The 19,751-nt window shown below is 58.8% G+C and overlaps 1 protein-coding gene across 5 annotated transcripts in view; it reads right to left on the bottom strand.

Annotated features, from left to right (window-relative positions):
• Positions 1-667: 667 nt before the first annotated feature.
• The window catches only part of ARAP1 (ArfGAP with RhoGAP domain, ankyrin repeat and PH domain 1), a 36,038-nt gene continuing 16,954 nt past the window's right edge, over positions 668-19,751 (bottom strand). For 3 of the 5 annotated variants that reach the window (XM_064726033.1, XM_064726070.1, XM_064726060.1), the window contains 31 exons: positions 19,079-19,182; positions 18,381-18,551; positions 16,751-16,820; positions 16,367-16,487; positions 16,050-16,255; positions 15,587-15,693; positions 15,306-15,505; positions 15,124-15,209; positions 13,783-13,965; positions 12,668-12,842; positions 11,507-11,641; positions 11,135-11,270; positions 10,539-10,641; positions 10,256-10,451; positions 9,882-9,927; positions 9,520-9,683; positions 9,026-9,238; positions 8,038-8,143; positions 7,666-7,813; positions 7,377-7,460; positions 7,154-7,222; positions 6,873-6,990; positions 5,951-6,064; positions 5,425-5,567; positions 4,659-4,691; positions 3,738-3,820; positions 3,222-3,272; positions 2,765-2,828; positions 2,447-2,602; positions 1,487-1,524; positions 668-1,308 (listed from right to left, as the gene is read on the bottom strand). In XM_064726033.1, coding sequence (XP_064582103.1) covers positions 1,507-1,524; positions 2,447-2,602; positions 2,765-2,828; positions 3,222-3,272; positions 3,738-3,820; positions 4,659-4,691; positions 5,425-5,567; positions 5,951-6,064; positions 6,873-6,990; positions 7,154-7,222; positions 7,377-7,460; positions 7,666-7,813; positions 8,038-8,143; positions 9,026-9,238; positions 9,520-9,683; positions 9,882-9,927; positions 10,256-10,451; positions 10,539-10,641; positions 11,135-11,270; positions 11,507-11,641; positions 12,668-12,842; positions 13,783-13,965; positions 15,124-15,209; positions 15,306-15,505; positions 15,587-15,693; positions 16,050-16,255; positions 16,367-16,487; positions 16,751-16,820; positions 18,381-18,551; positions 19,079-19,182 — 3,603 coding nt within the window. In that variant the 3' untranslated portion in view covers positions 668-1,308; positions 1,487-1,506. The remainder of the gene's footprint in view (positions 1,309-1,486; positions 1,525-2,446; positions 2,603-2,764; positions 2,829-3,221; positions 3,273-3,737; positions 3,821-4,658; positions 4,692-5,424; positions 5,568-5,950; positions 6,065-6,872; positions 6,991-7,153; positions 7,223-7,376; positions 7,461-7,665; positions 7,814-8,037; positions 8,144-9,025; positions 9,239-9,519; positions 9,684-9,881; positions 9,928-10,255; positions 10,452-10,538; positions 10,642-11,134; positions 11,271-11,506; positions 11,642-12,667; positions 12,843-13,782; positions 13,966-15,123; positions 15,210-15,305; positions 15,506-15,586; positions 15,694-16,049; positions 16,256-16,366; positions 16,488-16,750; positions 16,821-18,380; positions 18,552-19,078; positions 19,183-19,751) is intronic. The other 2 variants (XM_064726050.1, XM_064726042.1) reach the window with 2 other exon arrangements.

Raw genomic sequence — 19,751 nt, 5'->3', positions numbered from 1 at the left:
GGAGGGGGCGTGGGACACCCCCACCCAGGGCTGCCACAGACAACGAACAGGGAGTGATGCTCCAGCCCTGCAGTTATCCCTGCATCCCTCCATCCCTGGGGACCAGCACCCCTGCCTCCCATCAGCCCTGCATCCCCACATCTGTGGGGATTCCACATCCCTGGAAACCAGGGAAAGCAGAGTTCCAGCTACCTTCCACCACTCACTGTGATGTTCCCCACCACGATGGCTGTGAGATGAAGCTCAAAGGGTTTCCATGGCAAGTGCCAAGGTCACAAGCACTGGCAGGCAGCAGCAGCACACAGGATCAGCCACGGGCTATGGGGAGGAGTTCCTAAGGCTGCCATGATCCAAAGAGACGGCTCCCAGGCTGAAATGCCCATTGTGCCTCACACTGCAAGGGCCAGGCCCTGAAACACACCTGGATACGTGTTTCTTGGCAGCTCCCACCCACCCCTGGCACTGGCAAGGCTCAGCAATCACAGCAGAGGATTGTTGGACTGGGGTGCCACTGGTCTGTTCCCAAAAAGGCAGCTCACTGCCTTCCCCATGGCACTCATCCTCTGGCAACCACGCAGCAGGTGCATCCAGGACTGTCCCTCTGCACTTCCAGCTCTCAGTGTCCCCCCCTGCCCTGTGTGGCTGGCAGAGACCTGAACACTCCCACTTCATTTCTTAAGACCTTTAATATCGTCAAGAGGTGGCAGTGGGACACAGGGGCTGCTCCTGCCATCTCCATCGTGATGGGTGGAGGACAGAGACCAGGGGCAACTCCTCCCCAGTGTGGGTGAATACTGAGGCTCTTGTCATCCTGCCCTACCCAGCACAGAGGGGACCCTTCCCCAGGAGTGATGGGAGTAGGATGATGGCAGTGCCTGGGGCCAGGCATGCATCCCATGAGAAAGGCTAGTGCAGCATCCCACAGGAAGGGCAGCTCCCACCTGCCTTATCACTTCAGAGGAGAAAGACTTAAAAATAGGGGATGAAAGAGGAAACACAAATGCCCTCCACTGCAGCTCCCAGCCAGGCTCTGCTTCTCCTCCTGGAGCTGGGAAAAGAAGCGGTGGCCAAAGGCACTGGGGCACAGAGTCAGGGCTGACATCCTGTGGGCTGTGTGGCAATAGCTCCCAAGCCCAGCTCTGCTGGGTGGGGGTGGCCTCGCTGCCATCTGCCCTCCTGGCTGCCCGTGGTCCCCACAGTGGAAGGTGAGACGGCCCAGTGGAGGCTCTGGAGGCAACAGGACCCGGGCAGGTGCCGGAGTACGGGGCTGGCACGAGACCCTGAGGGCGGCCCCACTTGGAGATGAACCTGTGGCACAAGTGGAGAGCAAAGTGTCAGCAAAGGGGACAGCAGGCACTCCCAACCCCTTTTCACCTTTGGGGACACGTGCCATGTCCCCAGGCCAGGATGGCAATAGGACAGACAGAGCTCTTGGCTCCTGCTGTCATCAGATCAGGACAGGGCAGGCAGGTAGGGTGAAACTCACTGGCATGTCAGTTTTCCAGCTCAGACGTTCCGCAGAAGCTGGGGACAAAGGGCAGACAAATCACCTTTCATCCTCAGCCTCCTCCTCCTCCGTGTCTGCACATCACTGGCAGCATAGCACCCAGGGAGACACAGGGAAAATGCCCAGCAAGAGAAACTATGGTCGCCCCAGGTCACCCCACTGCAGTCCCAGAACCTCCTCTCATGCTGGCCCCATTGTGGGTGACACCCACTGTCCCCTGGGAGCCCTGGTGTGCTGGTCCCCTGCACCAGACCACACCACCTCAAGCACACTGTGAAGCATAGCCCACAGCAAAGCCCCTGGAGCCTTCCCCACAGCCCTTTGTTATAAACCTGAGCCTGTGCAGGAGTTCCAGGGCAGCAAAGATGTTGCCCTCTGCCCTTGGGGCATCCCTGAGCACTCACTGGGTGATGCCCAACTGATGCTGGTGGGGGATTTCCCTGGCACAGCCCTGTCCCCTGGTTTATAACAGCAACGAGGGCCCAAGCCATGGGCTTGGAGGCAGTGGGATCATCTCTGTCCCACCACCAGCCTCGTGGCTGGGCAAGAGTCCAGCAACAGCACCCACATGGTTGAGGGACACTCAATGGGCAGGACAGCTATTGCAGACAGACAAGACAGCAGGATGGGGAGGTGATCTGTGACCAGGACAGAAAACCCAACCCTGTTAGAGGAAAAATCAGGAGCATGGCAGCATCCTTTCCTTTTGCATCACATGATTTGGAACCCCCTGGACCCAGGAGACTCCAGCAGCCCCCAAAGGATCAGCTTGCCCTCCCAGATCCACCACTGGAGATGATGCAGTACATAAGTAACAGGAGCAGGAGTGGGAACCACGACATCCCCCACCCAGGTTTGGAGACCAGGACCCACCCATCATGTGATGCAGGGGGGATGCAGCCCTGCATGAGCAGCATCTAGTGCCCCCAGATCACTCACAGTTAGGGGGTCAGTAGCAAAAGCAGCCACACTGTTCCTCATCTCGCTCTCATTGCCCCGCAGCGGGATGAGGGAGATGTTACCCAACCTGGCATCCTGCTGCGGCCGCGCCACCCGCGCCCTGCGACGCTCCGAGGGCCACAGGGCACCCCCGTTCTGCAGGCAGAGGGGACAGTCAGGGACACCAGGCACACACCCACCCCAGGAGCTCTCTTCTGCCCCGGGGTGCTGGTGTTTAGGGATGCTTGGATACCCCAAAGGGTGTCTGCTGTCCCCCAGGGGGTGCCACAGGGAGGGATCATCCAGCCCTCTGCCTACCTGCACCTGAAGGAAGGTGGCAAACCACTCCCGCAGGTCAGCCTGGGTGTCACAGCACAGGTACCTGTGGAAACAGTGTCAGCAGCCAGAGGAGGTGGTGGTGGCAAGTAGGGTGTCCCCTCTGCCCACTGCAGGGACACCTGCCTGCTCCAGAGACCCCAGCTGCTGCTCTGCATGAGACCCCGGGGGAATGAAGGGGACAGCCACAGAGGTTCCTCAGGGGGAACTTGTCTGGGGCCAGGAGAGCTCAGCCAGGCTGTCTCCACACATCTAACATCCCTGCCAGTGTCAGGAGGGTGCCACTGCATGATCTTCAAGGTCATTTCCCATCCAAATTGTTTCATGATTTCTATGATTCCCCATCTCCCCCTGCCATGGCAAAGGCTCCAGAGAGCTGCCATGTGTCTGTCTGTCTGTCCCAGGGAGAACTTTAGTATCCCGTGTCACCTTCCCTCACCATTGCTGCTTCTCGTGCTTCTCATTTTCGTAGAATACTGTAAAACCCCAGCTGGAAGAGAGGAGTGAAAACATGAATCCCAACAGCCCACACAGCCATCCTCTGCTGGCCAAGTACCCCAGCAAACCCCTCTCATCCCTTCCATCCCCATCTCTGCAAACCCCCCACCATCCCTGCAACTGCCCACTCCAGCCCCACAAACCCTCCCCCAGTTCTGCAAATCCCCTCATCCACACAAACACACCCCGAGACAGGGCCAGGAACAGGGCTTGGGAGAAAGACAAGGTGGGCACAGTGTCGAATACAGGGTGGGGACAGTGCCGGGGACAGCACAGTCCCTGCTGGTTGGACTGGGCTGCAAAGCAAGCTACAGGGCTGCTCTGACACCTGGTGGCAGGAGGCCTGGCCAGCAGGGGACGGGTCCAGCAGTCAAAACTGTCCCTGTCATTTTCTCTGTCCCCATCTCCACGGCAATCCTCATCCCTCGGCACCACAGGCCACCCCTTTGCTGCTCACCACGTCGGGGGTCGGAGCTTCTTTTTAACGCCCAGGTAGACCTTCAGGTTTCGGACAGGCCACTCCTTCTCTGGCTTGTGACTCTGGGGGAACAGGGCACCAGCACTGGGTTGGTGGCTGCCAGACCTATCCCCACCCAGCACAGTCCCCACTGGTGCTGGGATAGGGTCCTCCCCCAGCAGGAGGAAAAGCTGCAGTGATGTGGTGACAGGGAGGAGGGTCACCAGCATGGAGCAGAGCAAGTGTCTGTCACCCATGGCAAGGGCCACAGGGAGCAGGAAAGGGACACAGATGGCCTGTCCCCTCTAGCCAGTGCCAGTTGCCTCCTGAGCTGGGAGCAGCACTTGCACATTGTGACAGGGTCTCAATGAGAGTCTGGCAATAGGCACTCCCCATGGGATCCCACCTCATATCCCTCCTCAGTATCATGGCCACAGCCATGGCAGTGGTGGATCTGGATCCACTCTGCCCAGAGCACATTCCTAAGTGTCCCACTGCCATTGTGGCACAGCATGAGGACCCTTATAGTGCTGGCTGTGCCTTGCCATGAAGCAGGTGCCACACTGGGGACCCTCCATCCATGTTCACATGCAAGCAGTGTTGACTTACAAGAGCCCGATCCAATGCCTGCAGGATGGGGAGGCAGCTCAGCCTATCCCTATCCTCTCTGGTCCCTACCCCAGACCCAGCTCTGGCTGCCCGGAGTGAAGGACCGCGGGACCCACAAGCCAGAAGGGCCATATGGGGAGAGCTGGTAGCACCAGGGACAGTTCCAGTGATTGGCACGTGTGTGCTGCAGGATTGGATTTGGGACTGACCCTGGATTTGGGATCTGAGGTCAACCCTGGGCAGACTTGTAAGGGCAGAGGGCATGGGAGCCCCTGCACCCCAGCTGAGCCCCCCGCTCCCCTCCCTACTCACGCTCTCCAAGGGGGGGCTCCGCTGCCTCAGGCTCTGTTCAACAGAGGAGAAGGGTTAACAGAGATGGGGGACCCCTCCCTGCAGCCCCCCAATGCCCACAGGTGGGCACAGGGATGGAGTGCTAATGGAGTGGTAATGGAGTGTCACATCAGGGCAACCAGGAACTGGGGGCACAGAAGGGCTGTCACTGCACAGCCAGTATGCCAGCATGTCCCTCCTCAGCCCTGGCACTGACCAGGAGCTGTGGGATCTGCTCCAGGTCTGGGTGACACAGCTCTCCAGGGGCCAGTTCTGGCACTGCCCACACTGCCCTTGGCTGCCTGAGCTGCCTGTGCCATGGCAACCCCATTGCTGCCTGCACTGATCGAGCAATGTCAGCCCACGTGAGTCCCGTGTCCTCAGGGAATCCCCAGAAAACCACATTGTGGCAGGGCAGGGAAGGGCAGGATGGGGATGGGGAAGGGGAAGGGGAAGGGGAGGAGGAGGAGGAGGAGGAGGAGGAGGAGGAGGACGAGGAGAAGGAGAAGGAGAAGGAGAAGGAGAAGGAGAAGGAGAAGGAGAAGGAGAAGGAGAAGGAGAAGAAGAAGAACGAGAAGGAGAACGAGAACGAGAAGGATAACGAGAAGGAGAAGAAGGAGAAGAAGGAGAAGAAGGAGAAGAAGGAGAAGAAGGAGAAGAAGGAGAAGAAGGAGAAGAAGGAGAAGAAGGAGAAGAAGGAGAAGAAGGAGAAGAAGGAGAAGAAGGAGAAGGGGAAGGCAGGGCTCACCCGCACTTCTTTGTAGAGACGCAGCCAGGAGTGGTTGAGGATGAAGTAGCGATCATGGAAGCCAGTGCTCAGCCCAAGCCCCAGCAGGTTCCTCTCCTCCCGGAATTTCATCATGCCATGCTTGCAGTCACCCACTCTGCTGGCTGGAAGCACATGCCTGAGCAGCTCCAGCCCCCCACGGGGGACAGGCCCCCCAAGGAGGGCACAGCCAGACCCTCATCCCCTGTCACAGCAGCCTTCCAGCTGCTGCAGAATCCTGGCATTGCCCCTCAACTCCCAGGCCAGGCAGGGCAGGCAGGAGCAGCTTCCCTACTGCTCTGGGCACAGCACTTGGCCATGACACCATATCAGGGGACTCCAAGTCACATGCTAACTGAGCTGGTGCCTACTTGGATCTCATACCATCCTCTTCCCCATTCCCAACCCCTTCTCCATCCCCTTCCCTCCACACTCTGCATCCCCATCAGTGTTCAATCCTCATCCCATCCCATTCTTGCCTTCCCAGACCATGGTCCCTGCCTCTCACCAAGGTAGAGGAGCATGTTCTCCATGGACATCTGCTTCTTCACCACCAGGTAACTCTCTGTGCCCAGGCAGTGCAGGATGGGCAGAACTTTCTCCGAGTAATGCAAGGGCCGCTCTGTAAGTCAGGGCACAGTCAGGTCTCAGGAAGGGCACCCAGGGCCAGCTGCCATCCAGTGAATGACACACTTGTGTCCTGAGGGTCTGACATGGCCTTGCCACTAAACTATGTCCCCAAGTTCCACACCTACAGGTCTTCTCCAGGGATATTCCACCACTGCCTGGGGCAGCCTGTGGCAGGGCTGGACAACTCTTTAGTTGAAGGAATTTTCTCAGATATCCAGCCTAAACCTCCCCTGGCACAACTTGAGGCCATTTCCTCTTGCGACTTGTTACCTAGAAAAGACTGTCCCCCACCCACTGGCAGCAGGACCTCAAGACACCAGCAGGCAGGACCAGGCTCTCATCCCAGTTCTGTTATCTCTCCCTTGCTGCTGCCTATGGCCAACATAGGGCTGCTCACTTTGGTGGCCAGAGAAGCTGGACACCTCCCCCATCAAAGTTTCAAAGGCACTTGAACTCCCAAGGATACAGACAGATGCCCTGGCCCAAACTTCAGCCCATCTGCAGTACTCGGCCATGTGCAAGCTGGATGACGTGAGCAACTGTCCTCCCCTGAGCACCTGAGCCCATCCCAGACAGTTCCATGGTGCAATCACAAGGGGAGATTTTTCATACCCGTCCCCTATATCCATTCCCATCTCCATCTCTATCCCCATACCCATCCTTACTCCATCTGCATCACCATGTCCATCATCTTTTCCACCCTCATCCCCACTTCATCCCCATCTGTATCCCCATCTCCAACTCTAAGATCATCCCCACTTCCATCTCCATCTCTCTACTCCTCATGCCCCTGCACCAACCTGCCTCTTCCCTCTCATTCACTTCGAAGCAGCTCCAGTAGTCCTTCTCCTTCATGACAATTTTCCGCCGGTCCAGGATCTCAAAGGTGAGCTCCTCAGCCGTCATCGTGGCCGGGATCTGAGGGAGGGGGCAAGTCTCCATCAGTCAGTGCCCAGGGCCCTTCCATCCTCACACCACAGGCACCCAGCTCAGCATGAGTCCCCATGCCTCCACAGAGGCTTGGGCATACAACGATGCCTGTCCCCTCTGCCCCCTCTTCACCCTCTGCCCAACCACTCACCTTGACATGCTGCTCTGTCTCTGTCTTCTTCTCCTCCAGGTAGACAGTACAGATGAAGTCACCAGCTTGCTGCAAGGCAACAGTAAAGAGTTTCAACCTGCAGCTTCTCATGTGTGGGTGAAATCCCCCCCCACCAGTGTGGACATCCCTTGCCCAGGGCATGTTCATGCTACAGTAGACACTGAGGGCCCCAGGAGAAGACATCCCCATGTCCAGGACCCACTTGTGTTCCGCTGGATGATGCCTCCCGCATCTTCATGATGGCTGTGATTTCATCCTGCTGCTTCTTCATCTCTTGGTCATTGACCTGCCAGGGAAGAGAAGCCATCAGGGCTGACCAGACCATTCTGGCTCCAGGCTTCCACTTTCCAAAGTTCGAAAAGACATGGTCCTCTCTCTGCCCTTGTCTCCAAAGCAAGATGTCTACAGACAAAGCAAACCTGACTTCCTCTTTGTTCCACCTCTCCATTCCCTGTGAATGCCCACACACTGGGACCCAGGGGTGAACCTACATTAAAGATCTCCACGTAGTGACTGATGAGGTCCTCCACCACACGTCCTGCCTTGTAGTCCTTCCCATCCGTCTGGAAGAGTGTGGGCCCAAAGACAATGGCCAGGTTGTGTGTGTTCATCTGGTTCTCCCCAGAGAAGCACTGGACCCTGTGGGAAACTCTGTCAGGATTCCTGCCCCAGAGCCCACCCCAGATCCCCTCCCTTCAACCCCCATGCAGGACACAATGCTTGGCATCAGGCACAGCTTGGCCCCAAACTCCTCTCCTTTCCTTGCAGGGGACATGAGCGAAAGGACAATGGCTCTCCCACACCCCAGAGCCACCAGGGACCCCACAGTGGAGAGGCTGATGCCCAGGGGGTGGATGCCATACCGGAAGAGGTGATTGATGAGCGCCTTCAGCGTGGCCCGGTTCACCGGAGGGAGGGCAGCCAAGAGTTGCCGGTACTCGCCAACCTTTGCCCCCTCATCCTCCAGTGCTGCCAGAGGGAGAGAATGAACATGGAGGAGCACAAAGTGGAGATTAGGGCTCAGGAACACACCATCCCCTCTACACACTTCACTTTCGCTCTCCTGTCCCAATGTGGGGATGAAGCACCCCAAATCCATGAGGCCAGAGAACATCCCCTGTCTGCAGAGCCAGAGCATGCCGGAGCTGGAGCATCCCAGAATCATGGACCAGAGTAATCCAGCATGGAGCACCCCAGCATGATGGAGCCAAAGCACTCCAGTTCCATGTGGCCAGACTGTCCCAGCTCTATGGGGCTGGAGCACTCTAGCTGAATGGGGAAGGAGCATCTCAGCTCCATGGGGCTGGAACCTGCCAGTTCCAAGGTGCTGGAGCATCCTAGGCCTGGAGAATCTCAGACCTGTGAGGCCAGGGCACTCCAGCTCCATGGGACTACAGCATCCCAGCTCTGCAGGGCTAGATCACCCGTGATTCATGGGAACAGAGCATCCCAGCATCATGGGCCCAGAGCATCCCAGCTCCACAGAGCTGGAGCATCACAAGGCTGGAGCATCCAGCTCTCTGAAGCCAGAGCATCCCAGCCCCATGGCACCACAGCTTGTGTCTGTTTTACTGCTGGGTGCATCTATCCCAAGTGTCCAGTGGGCAGATCCAGAAGGGAAGGGGGACCTGGCTGTCTCCCCTGTCTCAGCCCCACCTTTGCCAGAGCATGAGTCAGTACAGGGGCAGCATGAACACACTCCACTCCCCACACACCACCTGAGACCCCAGCACAGGGAAACATGTGGAGCCCAGACATGTTTCTTCAACCCATGAAGGGGACAAATTGGCTGCAGAGATCTGGGTGGCCCACACCCCTCCTCTGCCACCCCAAGCAGCCCCCAGGGCTCACCTGTTGCCCACAGCCAGTTTGGGGCCCACCGCCGCGTGAAGAGCCCATCCCCAAGGTCACGGAAGAAGCGTTTGAGGGTGTTGGCAACATCATCCACATGGTGCTCGCCCTCCTTCAGGCAGACACAGCGTGCATCCCGCTGCAGCGCCTCTAGCAGGCTGGTGGTCTTGGAGTTCTGCCCGCTCTTGCGGTAGATTCCCTCAGATGTCAGCCCTGTGATGGAGCCAGAGGGAATGAGACCCCCTCTGCAGGAGACAGACCCCACTCCCAGCCCACCATCAAACACTGCCAGGTGCCACCATGCTGCAGGTGCTCCTGGGACTGGAGACAAAGCCCTGCTGGAGATGGAGCCCTCCCACACAGCTGGGTGTTCAGGGAGGGAGGGAATCACGTATCACAAGCATGTAGGGTTCTCAGCCTGCCACACCACACCAGTGGGGTGACCTGACTGCCATGCTCTGGTCCCTGCCAGCATGCCAGGACCTGATCCATACCACACTGAGTGATGTAGTCGATGCAGCGGTCCACCAGCAGTGGGACGTCCGACTCCGTCAGCTGCTGCTCCGACAAGGTGTCTCCCGAGCTGCTCGCAGCCTTCTGGATGGCATGGACCCAGCCCAGGAAATCTAGCTTCCGCTCCCCTTGGATGTACAGCGTCCTGCCAGCAGGCCTAGGCTCAGCAGGGGGCTCCCCTCACATCCCACTGCACATCTGCAACCCCCAGGAAGGCTGGCCCTGGGGGCCTGCAGGTGAGCCCAACTCAGTTTTGGGGGTCTACAGTCATGCCAGGGAGGGTAAAGGCACTCCACAACAAGGAGGGATATTTGGCAGTGGGGCTTTTCCCCCACCTTCTTACCTCCGCCTCTCCACCAGCACCAGAACCTCATGGTCCCCCTGGATGGCTGGAAAGGAAGGCAGGGAGCCCATCACCCATCATGGGAACATGGGGTGCCACAGCTTCCCTAGACCCGCATGCTCTGGGAGGCTCTGCCAACAGGTCTGGCTCCAGTCCAAATGGGACAAGCAGAGATGGGGAAGAGGATGGAGAGGGGGAAGAGGATGGAGAGGAAAAACAGCAGCTGCATTCCCTCTCTTTCAAGGGACCCTGAGCTCCACAGGAGCGATATCCACCAGCCTCCCACCAAAAGCTAGGTGCACCCTAGAGCAGGATTTGGGGGACACACCCTGCCCCCAGCCAGGGGGTCCTGCCAGCAGGGCAGGGGTACTCACAGAGCTCCTGCAGCTTGCGCAGCTGGAGAGGCTCCTGCCGACGGCCATCCTCGGAGCAGACATGGAGAGTGGAGCCAACCAGGGCAAACCAGCCCTCCTGGGCACGCTCCAGGGTGAGACCCCCTTTGTAATGCAGTCGGCCAAGCCGCTCAAAGTCTAGCGCCAGCAGCTCCTCGGCACAGGGGTGGACAAAGGACTGAGCCAGGGAGGAGAGGAATCCATCAGCACCACTGTGTCCAGTTGCCACCAGCACCCAGGGCCACCCCAGGCCCCTGCATCCCACCTTGGCAATGGACTTGAGCCACTCTCGAGCAGAGGCAGGGCTCTCCAGCCCAAAGAGGTAGAGTCGATCTGCCTCGGTGTACACCTCAAACGTGCTCTCGATCCTTCAGGAGAGAGGAAAAGCAGAGCCTGGGTACCCACAGGGGTGGGATAGAGTTGGGTTGGTGACAGGGGTGTTCCAGGGGTGAGAGCATCCTGCTGCATGGCTGATGATGGCTCTGACAATGGCTGATCTAATGTGGGATCCCCCCACCATGGCCCCGGGCACTCCAGCATTCCTGTGCTGCCAGATACATTCCAACAGGTGACTGCACAGGGGCCACAGAATGGTTACAAAGGAGCTGGACTGGGGTTCCAAAGGGATTACACAGCAGCTGCAAAGAGGTCTCAAAGGTGTTACAAAAGTATAGGAAAGATGCTCCAAAGGGGCTGCAAACTATTTACACAGAACCCCTGCAGAGCCAACAGTTCAGGGGCCATTGGTGGGGCTGGGGACTGCAGTCCCCTGTTGGCACCCCTCATGGGGGCCACTGCAGCCATGCCAGGCCATGCAGGAACAGAGGGGCTGTGGGGGTGCTCCAGGGAGTGCAGCCTTACCCATGGGCATGGAGTGGGTTGTTCACCAGGCAGACAATCTCCTCCACCCTGATCTCGCCATTGGGCACAGTGTTACGGTCGTTCTCGTAGTAGCTGAGCACGCCATCCTGCAGCGTGCACCACCGCCTGCTGAACTCTGCACGGCACAGGAGAGCACTGAGCAGCCCCCCTGAGCTCTGACACACCCCATGGCTCCCACCCAACCAGCCTGAGCACTGCTGGGTGCCCATCTGATGTGACCACCCATCAAACCAGGCTACCAAGTAGTGCTGCACTTCCCCACCACCTTTTCAATGCCTGAGAGAACACAAGAGAGGGTGCAATTTCCCCTATCAACCTCCCAGCTCCCTTTTATCTGCCTCGCACATGTACCTTCTGGGCCCTTGCGCTCACTGATGGGCTTGACCATGGAGGGGGTCTTGTAGAGGAAGCCATTGTGGGTGATGGAGGGCAGGTGCACAGAGTAGTGCTTCTCCTCACTGCACACCATCTCCAGGCGTGGCGGCTCTGCAGGCAGCGAGATCAGTCTGTCATGGGGAGCTGCCCTCCTCCCCCAGCCCCACCAGGCAGCTGGGATTCCCCCATCTCAGCACAAGGAGCATCTCACAGGCTGCACCCTGAGCTCCCACCACAGCACAGCTGGGGTGCAAGGAACAGTGCTGGTATCCAAATCCAGCGCTGCCTAGGAGTCATTCCACATCCTGAGTCCTCCCCAAAGCCGCTCCCTAAGCATTGAGCTGGGACTAGATGGGAACAATGTGAGCCCGAGCTCTGGATTTCTCTGGCTCACTGGGGAGGCCTGGGAGGCCTCAGAGCTCTCCCAGACACCTTTAGTGCTGACGCATCAGGAAGAGCTGGGCCAGCCCCAGACCTGGGCAAATTCCAACTTCCGCAGGACAGACTTGGCTGCCGACACAAGGGGGGAGGTGACAGCTCTGGCAGGTGCTGGCCAGCCCCCCACACCTCTGTTCCACCCACCCAAGTGCTCCTGCCCACTTGCCCAATGCCTGTATTAGGGTGCAGATCCCATGGGAGCTGTCAGCCCTCCTGGAGTCAAGTTCAGGGGCTGGGATGCACAGCCAGCAGAATGGGACTGGGGGTCCCATTAGGGGGTCAGCCCTCCTGCCCCAGGGACATGTTGGAGGGGGGCTGCCCATCTGACAGAGGAATGTCCCTTGCCTGAAATGCCCACAGCATGCCAGGATGGTGTGGGAATACTCTCTCCTAGCCCTTCTGGTACCTGCAACGCCAGCCTGCATCACCAGCTGGGCTCCAGACCCGTGTTCCCAGCTGGGATTGAGCCCCCAGGGGTGCAGGGGTTCCCCAAAGCCTCTCTTCCCTCTCACGGGGTACACAGATCCTCGACAGTGCCAGCAGATGGAGAGCCTCCCACCAGGAAGCTGCTGGGCAGGACACAGAGCTGGGACCAGCTCAAAGCACAGCTGTGTCCCCCGGAACAGCCCAGCAGCAACTCCAGGAATGTTGTCAGTGGGTGTGAGCTCATGGTGGAGCTCCAAGGGGGCCAGCCCTTACCTGAGGTTTTGTTGTGCAGCAGGAACTCCATCTGCAGCCGCTGCCCACTCCTCTCAGCCAGGGCCAGGGGCGTTGGGCACTGGGGGTCCCCGGTGTCACAGCTCACCGATGCCCCACAGAAGAGCAGAGCCTGCGTCTCTGCCAGGTCACTGGTGGTGACGGCCGCACACAGAGCCTGCAGCAGAGGCAGGAGGCCCGTGCTGAAGCTGATGGCTCCCACCGAGGAGGAGGAGCAGGAGGAAACCCCCGGCAAAAGGAGCCGGGAGAGTTCAGCGAGCTGCCGGACCCCCGGCCGCCTCCCAGCCGCCTGGTCAGAACAAAGGAGGCTCAAACTGGGAGAAAAAGTTTGGAGCCGGCAGCGAATCCCTCCCTTAAGGAGCCGGGGTGAAGTCATACGGCAGCGGGGCGGGCCGGCCAAGGCAGAGTAGGAAAACAAACAAGCCCACATGCGAATTCCCTCGGCTGGCCGGGCCCCCCATGTACCCCCACCGCTTGTAAAAACACTGCAGAAGCCACGGCAGGGACAAAGCCATGGCAGAGCAGGAGGTGAAGGTCAGCAGCCAGAGTGCCAGGATGGCATTCCATGTGTCATATTCCTTGTGTGACCGCTCCAGCCTGGCACCCTGCCAACAGCCAGCGCTGGGAATGAGTGCCACCAGCGGTGATTAGGAGTGCTGGCCAGGTACTCCTTGGGAGGGATGTCACGCTGCCTCAGCTGGGGTGTGCCCCCAGCACCAGCTCTTCTGAGCCCCATCCAGCCCAGAGCTTGAACCCCAAACAGTTTCTGAGCCAGGGAGAGGTAAACCCTGGCACTGCCTGGCTGTGGTAGGGAGATCCCATCTCGCACAAGGCTCTCCAGCCTGGACATGAAGCTGGTTACACCCCATGGCAGAGATGTTACCCTGTCCCCATAGCGGGCTCATCATTCCTGAGACTCCAGACTTTGGCTTGGTGTGCACAGTGAGGACAAAGGGTGTGCAATGGGGGCTGGGGGGATACAGGCAGGGAGGTATGGGGGGCAGGCTGCTTGGACATAGATTTCACTCCCCAAAGAGCCTCAGGACCCCAGCTCAGGCAGAACCCCGAAGTGGGTGCCCATCCCTGGGGAAACTGACCCTGTCAAGCTCCTCCTGGTTGCCGAAGAGTGGGTGGTAGTGACGGTACTTGCCCTCCCGGTATTTGGCGATGAGGAAGCGCCTCCTCTCTTGGCTGCCGCTGGTAGGGCTGATGGCCTCACTGGGAGGCACATTTGCAGCCCAAAACTGGTTGGCCATTATGTTGCCAAACCGCTGGAAGAGCTGTGGAAACAATGACAAGGAGACGGCAATGCGACCACACTGCTGGGGCATGTTGGTTGGAGGGCTTTGCTGGGGGGCAGGGTACTGCCCGGAGGACAGTGGGGTGCAGGAAGAGCATGGGTGGTGTAGGGGAGTGGGCACTGGGGGTGGGCAGGGTGCAGGTGCACCGACCCACCCACCCACTGCAGGCATGCAGCATCCAACAGCCCCCACAGCCGCCAGCTCCCCTTCCTGCCCTGGAAAAGCACATCTGGAAAGCAGCACCCAGCTGTGGGAGGCGGGGTGGTGCTCGGTACCCATGGGGACAGATTCAAAGCGCTTTTGGTGGCCCCTTGCCAACCCGCTACCCGCAGCTGAGCAGAGGGTCTCTGAATCTGCCATTCAGAGATTTACCAAGAGATACACATCTCAATACCCACGGGGCTCTGCTAGCTGCCCGCAGCTCTCAGGGCTGGAACGGGTGCATGCGAGAGGGGAGAAGGGGCGGTGCGAGCCGCAGCCCTGGGGATGCCGGGGTGGTTTCGGGCAGGGTTCCCAGAGAGGGGAGGGGAAGGGGAGCAGCCGCAGGAGCAGCTGGAAGCGTTTGGGAGCTCGGGGAGCAGGCAGTGCTGGAGGCGGGGGCTGCGCGGGTGGGACGCCGAGCAGGAATGCAGGCTCTGAGCGGGATGGATGGGAAGAACGGAGCCAGCCAGGCTCTGCCGGCGGGAAATGGCTGCCAGGTTAGGTCTTGAAACGAATCCCAGCTGCGCCCGCCCACCCATTCCCGGCCCTGGCTGCGCCGGCACATTCCTCTGCGCCGGCGGCCATAGCGCTTCAAGGGAGTGCTCTGCCCCTGGGCCTACTCCCGCCCCACAGCCACGGCCCCACAGCCACGGCCCCACGGACAAAGAGACACCGTCTGTCTGTCTGTCTGTGGTACACAAGTGCCGCTTGTCCCTAGAGGCATGCTGAACTGGCTGCCAGAGGTCCACAGGGACAGAAAGAAAGGCTGCTGGGGTTCCTCTCCCTAGCCAAGCCACACCATGGTGTCCCCCCAAGGGCCTGGAATCAGCCTGGAAGAGCCCTGCCGTGCTCCAGCACCCCCCAGCCCACAGCTCCATAATGCAGAGGGAACGGCGTGTTGCCCCCCAAAAGGGCTTTTTGGGACTGTGCCACTACCTCGATCAGCTCCTCAGTCCACACCTTCCTGTCCATCTTCAAGCTGCGGACTTTGGTGATGCCAGGGCCCAATCCCCGGTGTTCCCCTGCCAGTGAGATGAGCCATTAGGGACCCATTTTGGGGTGGGAAGGGTCTGGGGGTCCCCAGGGATCCCCATGTATGCCCCTCTGGATATGGGTACCTGCACATCTCTTGCAGATGACAACGCAGAGGTTGATGGAGGCCCAGTCGGGTTTGGGGGAGCCGCAGTCGGCACAGAAGCGGTTGGAATCCACCGCCCAGATCCTCTCGGCCACCTCCGAGTTGGAGAGTGCCTCAGTGATGGACTGCTGCATGGCCTCCACCCACTCCTCCTTCTCGTGCTCCGAGTCAGCAGAGAAGCTGCCAGAGGGATGGGGGTGAGATATACCATGGCTCAGGGTGGGCAGCACCCTCAGCACCCCCTCCCCACCCTGGCCTCACCTGAAGATCCTGTATGGTGTGGTCAGGTCAAAGCTCCGGCGATCCACCTCTTTGACATTCCCAACATTCATCTCAATGTAGGTTATGCCAATCCCCAGCCGATAGTCCTGGTGGGGAGCATGGGCAAGGGATGAGGGGGGAATGGATGATGGGATCCAGTGCCTGGGAGCTAGGGTAACTCTGTCCCTTCACTACCCAGCTCTTGACCTGGGTGTAGCTAGGGCACCACAGACTCTGGAAGCAGCTACAGTGGGTGTCATGCTCCTGGGAGATCCCAAGGCTCAGAACCAACAGAGAGGGAGGGCTCAGAGGGCAGCTCCCTGTGGCTTCTGTGCTGTCCCTATTTGAGGGATGGTGGCAAGCCTGGGTGCCCTGGCTCACTGCTGCTCTGCTCAGGCTGGGGATGCACAGGGAAGGGGCATCAAGGTTCCCCACAGTGCCCACAGCCCCCCCAACAACTCACCTCTGCATTCTTGTAAAGGAACACTTTGTCCCCAGCCACCACCACAAAGAGCTTGTGCTTAAAGCCCCGCAGCTCCAGGAAGCCACTCTTATCAGCTGGCTCAGTGGCACTATCAGTGGCTAAGGACATCGATGTCCTCACTGCAGTTTTGCCTTTCCGCTCCTCTGCAATCTGCTGCAGGGTCCGGATCCACTCATTGCGGTCGGCTGTGGGGCCGAAGGCGAGACAAGTCAGGATCAGCCTGAGCACAGGAGCCATCCCTTGGGCTGGGAAGGGAGAGGAGCTGGGGAACAGGGACCCCTGTCACTGTCACTCACCATCATTCTCAGCCCGGAACACGAAGTTGCGGTTGTTGGTGACAACCTCAAATTTCTGGTCCCCAACACTGGAGACGCGGGAGATGGAGGAGACGGGGATGAGCCGCTTGGAGTAGGTATCCTGGGTCAGGGAGTGGGAGACACGCTGCTCATGTCTGTGTCAAACGGGGCTGTTAGTGCCCCTGGCTCCCAGTGCTCCAGCTCCAGTGTCCAGGAGGCTCTGAGCCTCATCCCCAGCAGCCAGCCATGGCCGCTCCCTGGGATACTGACCCTTGGTACAGCCATGTCTCCGAGCTGGGAGGTGGCAGAGGGAGGTGGCCCTGCTGGGGCAGCTCCTCTGCCACCTTCTCATCCCAAACCCCCATATCCATCTTCTCCACCCACCTTTTCACTGTCGAAATAGCGGAGGTAGTCAGGGTCAAGCTTCACCCAGCGCCTCTGGTAGATGTAGGACCTGGGAGGGGACGGGAGGGACCCATTGGAGAGGATGCCCTTGAACTCAGGATGATTCTGCTTGCGTGTTCACGCCCCAATTGCCAAAAGCCTGGGGCCACCTCAGCATTGATCCTGCCCTGTGTCCCCAGCCCTCAATGTTCCCAACCCCCCCCATCATACACCATGTCCCCAGCCCTCCATTCTGCCTTGTGTCCCCAACCCTTGGTCTGGTGCTATATCCCCAGTCCTCTATCCTGCACAGGTATAAGAGGCCTGTCCTGGCCAGCCCTTGAAGTCCCCAGCCCTTGATCCTGTGCCCTCATGTTGCTGTTTTGGATAGCAATGGGGACTTCCTGCTTTCCTCCAGGCACCAATTAAAACATGGAGCTGAGAACAAGGGCTGCCCCTAACAGCTTGGCAGGATTCAATCCAGGAGACACATTCCAGGAGGGGTCAGTGGCACCAGAGCAGAGGGAGAAGCCATGCATCTCTGTCAGGATGGGGATACAGATAAGAGGCAGGCCCCTCTGGGGGCTGAAGACAGCCCACCAGAGACCCCTTTCCCTCCCCAGCTGAGAATGCAGACCAACCACGCACTTCAGGAAAAGGCAGAACACTCTTCAGCCCGTAGCTTGAGCACTAGGGCTGCAGGAGGAGCCAAGCCCTTTCTAACACAGCTCCTGCAAGCCCTGCCATGCAGCCCCCTACCCGCATTGAACATCCAGGTCCCCCCGTGCTGGTGGGGCTGTGGCAGCAGGGACACGGTTGCTCAAGGGCTTGTTTACTCAGGAAAGGTTTGCTGGAGCAGGGGTTTCCCGGGGACATTCCAGCCGCTCTCACTTCCCCAGCAGCACGGCTGCTCTGTTGCAAACAGCTGAGCTTCCTCCTCCTCGGTGGAACTGCTGCCTCGGGGCTTACTCGGAGCCCAGATTAAGAAGCTCCTGCATGATTGCTGCCTCTCAGCTAGTGCAGGGGCTCTTTGAGTGGGCTCCCTGTGCACACTGTGCTGGCTGTGCTCACTGGGTTCACTAGACTCCCTGGGGATCACTGGCTACCCATGAATCCGTGGCTCGCTCACCCTGGAGCACACAGACACAAGCCCAGCACTTCCCCTGTTTTACTGCTGCACCACTCTGACTGTCCAGGATTTGGGGCTGCTATCCCATGGGATAGGGGCTATCACCACCTCCTCCTGCAGCAAACCCAGCAATCCCAAATGCACGGCTCAGCCCACACACCCCACCTCATCCCTGACAGCTTCTCTTGTGGTCACTGCTATTCCAGGGCTCCCCCAGAGGAAAAGCTGCTCTTTTCCCAGTGATGCAGGGTCTGAGAGGAAGGTCAAGTTGCAGCCTCCCCTTCTCAGCAAAGTCAGTACAACAACTGGTGAGAGAAGGCTCTTTCACAAAAAATTAGTGTTTCTAGCCTAAATCACAGGTTAGAAGGGAGTGGAAGGAACCCCCAGCAATGGATTTTCACCAAAGCAAAAGTACACCCCCCTAAGCAGGAATGACAGGTGAGAAAAGGAGGGGACAATTACGCTTCTATGTCACACAGGGACCCCCAGTACATCACTCACCCCTGTGGCGGGTTCTTGTCCAGCCACCCTTCTCTGATGGTGGGTGACAGCAGGCTGGTGGCACTGGTGTCCTCCATGCTGTCACCGAGCGTGCCGGGGCTGCTGCCCGGGAAGGCGTCGGGCGCAGGCGGGTGCAGGCTGGGCTCCCTGTCACTCCAGCTGCTGCCACCACTGGGGATGAGGAGCCGAGGGAGGGGGTTAAGAGCTGGCAGGTCCCGGGAGGGGCTGAGGTTCCCCGGCATGCTTCAGCCTGCCTGTGACCTTCCCTGAGGCGCAGGCAATGCAGGCCAGCTGGATGCAAGCGGGGACACTGGGGACAGTCCCCTCAGTGGAGTCCCGGCGTGTCCCCCAGCCCCAGGGACAGCCCAGGCCTTAGTCCCAGCTCTGGGAGGGGGGACAGGGGCACCCCCAAGAATGCAGCCCCAACCAGTGATGGGCAGAGCTGCTCTCTGCTCACACACACTCACACGTGCTCCCACGCACAGGTCCTGTGTGTGCCCATCTGTGGGCACGCTGTGGAGCTGGGCATGCACAAGAAGCCCTGACCTGCACACTCACCTGCTCTGCCGTGCACAGGAGCTCTGTGTCTGTGCTCACACCCACCACACAAACAAAAACACCTCCTAGTACACACACAGAGCACGTCAGCAGCATCACACACACATGCCCTGCACACAGTACGGCAGCCAAGCTCGTACCTGGCAGGGGATGCACTGGGCTGGTCCTCACCAAACTCATCTTCACTGAAGAGGCTGTTGAAACGCACGGAGCGTGGTCGCCCCATCCTCAGCTCAGTGTCCTCCTGCAGAGACACACATGGGTGACAGCTGGGTGTGGTGGTGTTCACAGGGGTCCCAGGATAAGGGAAGAGATGAGAATCTTGACTCCATGTTTCAGAAGGCTGATTTATTATTTTATTATACATATTATATTAAAAGAAAATTATATATTAAAACTATACTAAAAGAATAGAAGAAAGGACTTCATCAGAAGGCTAGCAAGGAATAGAAAGGAATGGAATGATAATAAAATCTTGTGACTGACCAGAGACTGACCAACTGGACTGTGATTGGCCATTAATTAAAAACAACCACATGAGACCAATCAAAGATGCACCTGTTGCATTCTACAGCAGCAGATGATTATTGTTTACATTTCGTTTCTGAGGCCTCTCAGGTTCTCAGGAGAAAAAATCCTAAGAAAAGGATTTTTCATAAAATATGTCTGTGACACCTGGGGTCTCCTTGGTGCCACCACCACACCATGAGGGTGCAGGCTGGATGGAAGGAGAGGGAACACGATGCCATGTCACCAGCCCATCCCCAGCTCAGTGGGCGCCCACAGTGCCAGGGTGCCCAGGAAGAGGCATGC

The sequence above is a fragment of the Zonotrichia leucophrys genome, chromosome 1 (genome assembly GCF_028769735.1).
Source record: "Zonotrichia leucophrys gambelii isolate GWCS_2022_RI chromosome 1, RI_Zleu_2.0, whole genome shotgun sequence".
NCBI lineage: Eukaryota > Metazoa > Chordata > Aves > Passeriformes > Passerellidae > Zonotrichia > Zonotrichia leucophrys.
Note: the sequence above shows the minus strand (reverse complement) of the source record. Positions and strands in the feature narration are given on the sequence as shown.